General features: G+C 37.4%; 1 protein-coding gene across 1 annotated transcript in view; it reads right to left on the reverse strand.

Moving 5' to 3' along the window:
- Naa35 (N(alpha)-acetyltransferase 35, NatC auxiliary subunit) overlaps positions 1 to 10,597 on the reverse strand; it is a 96,666-nt gene that overhangs the window by 85,499 nt on the left and 570 nt on the right. The window contains exon 2 of the mRNA XM_023699172.1: positions 10,094 to 10,222. Within this exon, the coding sequence (XP_023554940.1) occupies positions 10,094 to 10,222 (129 nt within the window). The remainder of the gene's footprint in view (positions 1 to 10,093; positions 10,223 to 10,597) is intronic.

The raw sequence follows: 10,597 nt of genomic DNA on the forward strand, positions 1-10,597 counted from the left end.
TTCTTTTTTTCCATTAACTCAGTGCTTGGGGGAAACTTTATACTAAAATTTGATTTTTTTCTCTTGTGAAAGACTAACTGAAAAGAATCTTTGTCTTTGACTTGTTTTCATTTATTAATAACTGAAATAAAATCAAGGAGATGAGAATCTTTAATAAGTTCTATGACAGTATAATTCTACAGTTTCAATGTGACCTTGATAAATTGCTAATATAAAGAGAATTTTAAGACTGTTCATGTTATGTTTCAGTACCATTTTCTGTTGTGGTATTATAGGTGGCTTAATGATGGAATTTTGATAGGTTTTGTGGTGTCTTGTGAGCAAAGTACTGTGTCCAGTATTGGAATGGAATTGTCACTACTTTACCATGAGTGGACATTTTAATTCTGTGGTTTCTTCAGTATTACAGTCTGACTTGTAATCAATAATGAATATTTCTTGATATTTAATGTATAGGACATTTATTTATACTCAATAAATATTTTTCAAAAGGAAAAAAAAAAGAATGTCTTTGATGGTTATGACTCATTAGGGAAATAGAACTCAAAACTACACATATTACCTCACACTTATTAGGATGGTTACTACAAAAAATAAAAAACACAGCAAGTGTTCGGGGGGGGAAAAAGAAGCTACTGTTAGTGAGGTGCAGCAGTATGTATCTTAAATCATCCAAAGTAAAAAGGAAAATTAAATACATGGTAGACTGACTCAAATCCTAGTATATATTCAAAAATTTTTGGCAATTATAACAATCAACTACCTTTTTAGAATTTCATTCTTATTCTCATCTAAGGCATATGAATACAACTGTTGTAAGAGAAAAGCTACTTGTAGGCTACAAAAAATTATGGCATAAACAATATTTAAGAATAATTAACATTTATTCTTGGGTAAAAGTAGCCAATTGAACATAATCAACCACCTTTCATTGCTTTCTGGCAATCCCATTAATTAAGAGGGATTTGGACAAAAACCCCAAAGAGGAAAAACAGAAGTAAAAGATAACATTACCAAAACTGGTGAAACTTAAGACAAGTTAGTTTCTAATAGACACAGGAAAACTGAATTGTCAAGGCAAAAGCGGAGGGAGGCTGACTTACTGCTAATTTTTGAAAGTAAAGGTAAATAAAGAAGGGCTAAACTATGGAGGACGAAACTGTCAGATTCTACCAGATCCCTGCTCAAATATACAAAGCAGGCTAATACCAATCTGTCATCCTACACAACCATGAAGATTTTCTTTTGGTGGTGGTGGTGGGTGGGGAGGGGGGATAACAAAGTTTCCAGTAATTTGAAGGTTACAGTGCAATATACTAGAAAGAATATTAAGTGACCATGCAAATTCTCTAGATTACTCCCCTAACCTATCTGTCAAGTAAGGCAATAAGTTAGATTTCTAATCACAAGGCAAATCAGACCAGTTTCCTCTAAACAGTACGGGCTTTCCAAGAGGAAAGAGCTAAAAACTGACATCTGAGGTTCTTCAATACGAAAATCAAGTAGGATCACTCTACACTGGTGTTTATAGTCAAAGGGTCCCAATCAGAAACGTAGAGCTTCAGTTAGAGGAAATATACATATGGGGGAACAAAATTTTTTAGAAAAATTATTCTCCTTAACACAGATAAAATAGTGTAACAATGAAACCAAAAAAGCCTACTTTAAAATGGAGGATGGGAGGTAACACTGAATAAGAAAAAACTCAAAAAAATCCCAGTAGATCTGGAATTGTAGTTCAGTGGTACAGTATGCGTTTATCGTGCACAAGGTCCTGGGTGTGGTGGCGCCTGCCTGTAATCCTAGGGTTCAGTAACCCCACCCACCCATTAAAAAAAAAAAAAAAAAAACAGCAGAAAAGAAAAATTCAACATCAGGTTTGAAGATGAAACTGAGGGAGAAGATGAAGACATGAAAAGAACAAGGAAAAAGCTACAGGACCCCTAGGAGGTTCAATATCCACAAAATGGACACTGAATTTTCCAAGAAAAATACAATAAAAACAAAGAAACAATAACTTATGGACATTTCCTGTAACTACAGGATCAGGATGAAAGGACCTTCAAAGTTGCCAACAAGGCAAACAATTTGCTGTGAAAGTTCTGGAGGCAGGGGACCAACAAGATCTTAAAAAGTTAAATATGACACCTCAGAAATCAAACTTACTAGCAACATTGAAACAGTAAGTGATGGATATTGGCTTCAAATAATGCAAAGTACCCAGATATCCTAAGTAGGAGAACAGAATATACTTCAGATACCCAGAGAACACGCCACCAAAATTGTATGCATTTTACTCAGGAAGATAATAAAGATGACCCACAAGGGAGAAGACATCTCAGATGGATGATAAATAGAACACCTTGCAATAAATTTGTTCACATACATAAGTACAAAAGACAAGTCTATAAAGGAGTTAAATTAGATTTTTAAAAAATTTTAAGATTAAATGAGTAGTATGCCTGCTGTGTATGAATGTCTGCAGGAGACAAACATCTAGTAAAATTCTAAAGTACAGCAAGTTAGATATCATGTAAAAGATTTTGTGAGCTGGATGTAGCGCCACACATCTATAACTCCACAACTTTGGGAGGCTAAAGCAAGAGAATCACAAATGTCAACCCAGCTTGGGTGACTCAAAATGAAAAAAAGAAAGGGCTGGGGATACAGCTTAGTTCAAAGGTCCTGGGTTTGATCCCTGATATGACCAAAAAAAAAAAAAAAGAGAGAGAGAGAGGAAGAAAGAAGAAGGGAAATGAAAAGTGAGTGTGCAAAGAAGAAAAAGTATAATAGTTTTTCTCTGGTTTAGCTGTGAATATTTGCATACTGATAATTACATTATTAGTTACATTGGATGCCTATATTAGGGATGGGTAGGATCAAGAACCACCACAGTAATAAAATCATGCCATCTAGAATCATAAAATAATCAGTTCAACAGAGAAAAATGTCAACTTCTGGATAACTTTTCTATTGACTGAAAGCTCCTAAAATACATTAACACATAAATAAGCGAAAAATCTACTAAGAGATAAATTCAACAATGTAAAGGAGCCCTCAAATTGCATCAAAAGTCCCATTCCCTCCACACTGCTCTTTTTATAATACTAGTTGCTAGAAACATTAAGTCTTCCACTATCTGTCTTCTTTTGCAGAATTGCATTAGAGACACTGAACAATAGCAGAACAATCTTAAAAGCTGTCTAAATGGAATGAACTAAGCAGCATTAGTGATGGGAAGAAAAATAGCCATTTTTTGGTGGTTTTCCTACATCTTGGTCAGCAAGAATATCCCTAGCTAAGACACCACTAGTGCACACAAGCTCCCACTCTACCAACCAAAAATGTCTTGAGACATTAGCAAATGTCCCTTGAGATGCAAAGTTATCCCAGTTGAAAACCACCAATCTAAGCTATTCCACAAACCAGTACTACATAAACCTACTCTGAAAACACTGTTCATTTGTCTGAGACAGGGTCTTACTGTATACATCAGGCTGTCACTGAACTCAGTATGTAGTCTACACTGGCCTCAAACTTACAGCAATCCTCCTGCTCCAGACTCTTAATTTCTAGGATTACAAGTATGTATGCTACCATGCCCAGTTCAAAAACATTCTTGACATGTAATGAAGAAAACTACTTTCATTTGCAAAAACAAAATCATTTTAAAAATAGTTTACAGGATGCCTAGATATTTTACCAAGTCAATATATGTTAATCCTTTTCCTCTTAGAATAAAGTAGTAAATAAACAGCAAGTTCCTAGGATAATAATTACCAAATGATTGGGAAAAGGGAAAGCAATCTATGAAAGTCTTATAAAGAATCTGTACTTTTGCTGTGATAATTTTTAAATGCCATGAAATCAGGTGAATGATCATTTTTTTTAGAAAAGGCTACAAAAGCATACTCCAGACCATCTGGATGGTAACAATATAATCAAGAATCATAATTTCAGCACTCATGCTTGTACTTATGATGGTTCTAGGCAACTGCCCAAAATTACAGCATTTAATGTAATGCAGTGATTCTCAAACTACTGTAGGGGCCGGGGAGATGGCTCAGTAGGATAAGCGCTTGACTGGCAAACGCAAGGATCTGAGTTCAATCCCCGGTTCTGCAAAAAAAAAAAAAAAAAAAGACTATGTTCAAACTACTGTAGTCTCAGATCCAAATACTAGGTAGCCAGAAAAAATACAACCTGAGAATACTCACTCTTTGATTTGATTTTCTGCAGTAATGGGAAATGAATCCAATGCCTCTGTGATGAACTATGCTCTTAGGCACTCCCTAACCCTTTCTGAGACAGGACCTAAATTGCTAAATTGCCCCAACTGGGCTTGAGATTTTCAATCCTACCAGACTGATGGGATTACAGGTATGGACCAATTCACCTACATTTGTTCATTCTTAAATAGATACTGAGGATCTTCAAATATTCTGGGTGAAAGAGGATAAAACAGAAATTGAGAAATAAGAAACACGGGCAACCCATACTTTAGAAAAGGGAAGAAAAGGGATTTTCCTGAAGTGTCAAGGAGGAATGAAATAAACTTGGTAGATTTAACCATATCACAGTACTTCTAACAAAGACTAATAAATGAATTAAGGCATCAAGGAGAAGAAAATGGATGAGAGGATGTACCTATACTCTTCTAGAGTAGAGCACAATGAGAATGAACATGAGGACAGCAAATTTTGGATTACTTATAGGCTTTAGACAGCTGGGGGCATTATAATCCTTGAAAGAGGATGCTGGCCATCCCTAGGCTAAGAGATAGCAGCTGGCAGGTAGAAAGTACAGTGCATGCTATACAAACATTTATGTTTAAGTGAAATTTTTAAGTTGCAGATTTGTGATTCAGAGGTTACCTAAACAAAGAAAACTAAGTATGAACATCAGAGACGTTTTATATGTAGTGAAGTGGCAAGGTTTACATCAGGCATGGTTTCCCAGAAAAGGGAAGCCTACCAGCACTAAATCATGTTACTTATCAGGGAAAATAACAGAAGGGGATCATACACTCAAAGTAATTTGGAAAAGAAGAGAAAATAAATAAGGAACCTGAAGGTCAGTTACAGAGAACATGGAGGAAAATGTGTGCCACCTGCCAAACAACAAATGAAAAAAAGATGAAAATTACAAGTTTGTATCACATGAGCAACTAAAAGAATGAGTAAAAATGTACATGAAATTAACTGTGTTGTCAGCAAAAAGTTTTTGTTGTTTTGATTGTTGCTTTTTTTCCCCCAGTAGTAAGGATTGAACCTAAAGCCTTTACACTAAGCTACATCCTCAAACCATTTTATATTTTGAGTAATGATCTCACAGAGTCACTAGGTTTCCCAGATTGGGCTTAAATTTGTGATCCTTGTATCTCAGCCTCCCTAAATGTAACATACCTGGTTCAGATTATTTAGCAAGAAAAAAACAAAATCACTGACCCACATTGAGGAGTCAGGGAAGCTTCACTAAAGAATGTGAGCTGAGGTCTTAGTGATGAGTAGAATGACTAACAGATGCTATCTCTCCCCACACACCGAGGAAGAGAACCCTTTAATGAGGAAAATGCTAGGTATGGTGGTACACACCTGTAATCCCAGCACTTCGGAGGCTGGAAGGAGAAATGACACAAGTTCAAGGTTGGCCTGGACTACAAGGTGAAATTATCTCAAAAAGAAACAAAATGAAAAAAATACATGTAATGGCTCTTGTGTATGACTCCAGTGTGTGTGTGTGTGTGTGTGTGTGTGTGTGTGTGTAAGAGAGGCGATGATGATGATGATGACGGTGGAGATAATGGTGATGATGATGATGATGATATATAACAGGACATTATACTTTCAAAGCCTAAAAGGTTGGGGCAGACTGAAAACAGGACAAGAAAGGTAGGTTGGGCCAGTTCACACAGAAGATACATCATTCTTTTTAAGAAAGATGGTCCAGGAGAATGGTATTCACTCCAGTACAATGTAAAGAATCTGCTGAATGGGCAGAAAAGATGCAGCCAGAAAATTAAACAACTATTACCAAAATCTGCACCTAAGATGATGGCTTGAAATAACAGGGTGGTCACAAGGAACACAGAAGTAAATTAATTTGAGACGTACTGAGGTGACAAAATCAATAGGACTTGCTGAGAGATTATATATAAATAATGGAGTATAAGGTTTCAAGTTATATCCTAGAAATCTATGATGCCTAAATAATGGCACCTCATGCTGAGATGGAATTAAACAAAAGTCAGAGAAATCCTACTTTAAGGGAGGGTGGAAGCAAACTGAAGACTCTGCGGCACAGAATAATGACTGCATCTACCAATCCAGAACTTCAAGGAGAGACCTGGGTTGAAGATAAATTTAGGAGTCATCATTACTAGAGTGGTGATTAAACCACTGTATGGAAGACATCAAGTAAAGAAGGGGCTGCAGTTCAATCCCCACCATGCCATGCTGGCCCCACCCCCAGGGCCCACTGAGAGGCAATTGAGACTGGGCATGATGGTGTGTGCCTGTAATCCCAGAGCTTGGGAGGTTGAAAACAGGAGGATCACCATCGGTCTGACCTGTGTAGTGAGTCCCTGTAGACCTTGTACTAAATACATAAAAAAAAAGAGAGAGACAGAGACATAAGTAATCACAGAGCCTACAGCTAAGTCATCCACAGTGCTTTCATCTAAAGGACTCAATTATTTAAAAGGAAAACACTTTCTGAAGAAAGTTATTTTTTAAAATTTCTGTTAACCAAATATTAAAATCTTAACTACAATAAGAAACTCAAAACCTGCACTTATTGAGCCCCAAATGAACCTGTTATGTTTTACTTATTAGAAGAGATAGCATGCCAAAATAAATAAATAAAATAAACACCCATACAGCCAAATACAATCGTCTTGTTGTGACAGTTACAGAGAATAAATCCTATCTTTTTAAATGGTAGTGAAGTCTACTTGAAAAAGTAAAAATGAAGAGCGAAGGAGAAACTGACTGCAGAACAAACTTGGGCCAAGTAAAAGAAAAAAAAAAGGCAAGATAAAGGACATACAGCAGGCTGTCTTGAGGAAAGCCATGAAAGCTCACAAGTTTTAAGCTTTAATTTGATAAAGGCGCCAGAATGTGTCTACAACATAATTAGTTAATCTGATTATCTGAAGAAAGAAAACAAAGTATTAATGGCAAAGGCTGTAAGCTCTCAAAGAATGAGGCTCCAAATCTGTATATTAAGATTCTTTCTACTTTCCCATTTTGTTGCAAGAAATGTATCTCACATTTATGTCACTGAGATATTGTAAGAGCTTATTGCAGAGAAGTTAATGGGGTAGTATGAGTGGCAACAAAATGACATACCACCTCTCCTCAATCCATACCAACATAGAGATTATACCTTATCTCTTACTCAAGGTTTCTTAGACAAAGAAACAGGATTAATTTATGACATAACAGGAAGACACACTGAAATAGCTCATGCCTCTCAATATTCTGCACTGCTTTCTCAGGCTCAATTGTCCTTACAGTCTCCCCAAAAACAAGGAGTGGAACTAAAATTAGTCAGCTGAGACTATATTCTTATTGTTGTTGTTTATGTATTTAGTACAGGGTCTACAGGATTTCACTACGTTGATCAGACTCGTAGTAATCTCTCCATTTTCAGCCTCCCAAGAGCTGGGATAATAGGCCTGCACCACCACAGTCTCAATTGCTGTCTCAGCACACCCCGGGGGCGGGGCCAGAACAGCTTGTCGTGCTGGGACTTGAACCCTGGCCCCTGCGCTCTGCCTAAGCAGGTGCTTTTTTTTTTTTTTTGCTCCGAATGCCTTCAGGGCAGGTTTGGCTGGCTGGAATGTTGTGGGGATCGAACTACAGCAACCTGAGGCTGACGGCTTTGTGGACGCAGCCACTTAAAGGACTGAGCTAGGGCCAGGCCCCTAAGCAGGTGCTTTAATCTGCTAAACTATCTGGCGGGCCCTAGACTATTCTGCACACTTATAGTCTTCAAACTATGGTATGCACAAGTATGTTATGTTCCAGGATATTCAAATAAACAGGATAAAAACTAATACAGCTGCCTCATATTACATTTATGTGACAATCTAGAAGGGAAAGGCTGTGAACATAAATGGCAATATAGTGTAAAACACAAACCGTCCCATGAATTCCTATGATAAAACTTATGAGTGAACTGTTCTGAATGCTACCCATAAGACTAGGGAAGGGGAAGCTGAGTAGTGTATGTGTTCACTCTCTTCTACTGTCACTGGGAAAAATAAGAAACACCTGTCATAATCCATTTACCATGCCAGGATTCATTAATCAAGACACATCAACTTATCACGTGCAACCTTTTTACTCTACTCTAGAACCCAGTCCAAGTCTTTATCACCTCAAACGGGGGCAGTGCAAAAGCTTGTCTGAGGGCAAAGGGTATATAGGTTCTTGCTATCCCAACCATCACAGATCATGCTGCTTTCATACACCTACACCACCAAACTAAATACCATGAGTAACAATGGCTGCCATCAAGTACCTATTATGATAAAGTGCTTTTACAACCACTGTCTCTTTTAATCACTTGTAACAGCACTACTTTTACAGAGAGAGCTAAGACTAAGATTAAACTATCCAGTGAACTAAAATAAATACCTGAGTTGGGACTTCTGCCCATGTCTGACTCAAAAGCCTATTTTGCTATTTATGTGTTCAGAAGATACTGTCCCAGTCACTGTATTAAACATTCAGGGCATATACTTTCAATCTTAGTTCAACTATGTTCAAAATAGGAAAACAAAACAAAATGAAATAAAACTGAAGACCCTCCACTGAAAAATATTCTGCAGCTAAGCACTTACTTCCCCCAACTAAGCTCTCACAAAATTCTGGCTCATATAATTCATCTCACTCTACAAAGATCCCCACACCACCACTTAAAGAAACTCCTGTAAGGCTCAGCTTAAGCTATATATCCTGCCTCATTTAGATTCTTGATAGTTTCCTAATATATAGCACTTAAAATCAGGGCAAGGTATTTGTAAGCCACTTAATTGTCTAAAATTTTTGAGCACAAAAGTACACTGTAACTTACACTTCTTTCTCCCTCCCTCTGAAGTAGACATATATGGGCAACTCCCAGCCTAATCATTTTTTCCACTGTCTTACTGAGGCACACTTTAACTAGACAAGTATTACAAACAGTAAAAGGGTAGACACAGGATTTTCTTATATTTAGCTTGTTCCCTTATGGCCTGAAGCTGCTCCAGGCCTCACTCCTTAAAGGCAGTATTCAAACACACCCCACCTTACTATTACCAAGAGACCTAGCAAGCTTCCTGGGGAAATGAAAGCCACCTGGTATGAATTCCTCCCTAGCCACTTCAGAATTACATCTATATCCTCACATCCTAACCTCAGCTCTTTCTAGCTGTGTCAGCCAATTCTTCCTCCCAGTTAATTTCTCTATGAGGTTCCTGATCTCAATCTCTCTTTGAAGTTTGAGGTCTTTATTAACTGCTTCTTTCTCGACAGTCTAAGGCTTTTCCCCCCTCAACAAATGAGTTCAATCTTTTATCCCATCATTCATTTTTAAGAACGTATTCAGGGCCTTGCGACTGGAACTGATGGAGCAGTAGTACAAAACTGAAGCCTGAATGGTAAGGACTGACCAGATCTTATGAGGCCACAAGCAAGAGTGAATTTTATTATATCTGCAACAGGACGCCATTGGAAGATCACAAGCAGGGAACAACAGGTTCTATTTTCAAAGCTCAAATATACAAAAATACTTTTGGTCAATGTACTTAGGTTTTCCACCACTAAAAATTGCTTTAGAAACTGTTGTTATGCATCCTCTAACTTGTTACTTCAAGGTCAGGAAAATTTAAAAGGACACACTTCCTCAGGATTTGTAATGGTATATCAAACACATACTAGCTTAAAATGGAAGTTAAAATTACAGGGCAGAGCATGTGTGTGGTTAACAAACCCGATGAATTAGACTTACCTGTTGAATTTTTCTCATTCAGCAAGTAAGTTCAGAAATTACTCTTACAATTTTACTTCTCCGATTTTAAACTTCTAATCCAAAAATTCCAACTCACCTCGACAAGCTTCTTCAAAATCGTGGGTTATGTCCACCCAGCTTGTATTGCTTTTGTCCATTTTTTCAGGAACACTGAGCTCCCATCCTGAATCATCATCATCTACAGATGCTTTCATAACCATTATTACTGTAAAATGAACACTGGTGTAAAAGAGAGGTTGTAGTTTTCAGGCCAAAAATATTTGCAAAACTGTGTGTTTAAGTATCAAGTGAAAGACTTACTAAACTCTTTAAGCAGAATACTTCTGAGTCTGAGGATGGTCCTGCAAAAAACTACCTCAATATAATTAAATCTCATACCAACACTACTGTGCCTCACTTACGTCCACCACCTACCACGGCTCACACTGTGCTTTCCTACTATTTAAAAATAAAATGAAAAATCACAAGCCATCCCACCACTGTCCTAAAAAGAACCAACTCCTGTGACTCTAACTTTCAATACTGGCCGTGAATGGCCCAGGAGAGGACGACCATCAGGGCACCCTCTCGCAGCTCAGCA

This window comes from Octodon degus, unplaced genomic scaffold (assembly GCF_000260255.1).
Source record: "Octodon degus isolate 3935 unplaced genomic scaffold, OctDeg1.0 scaffold00111, whole genome shotgun sequence".
Taxonomy (NCBI): Eukaryota; Metazoa; Chordata; class Mammalia; order Rodentia; family Octodontidae; genus Octodon; species Octodon degus.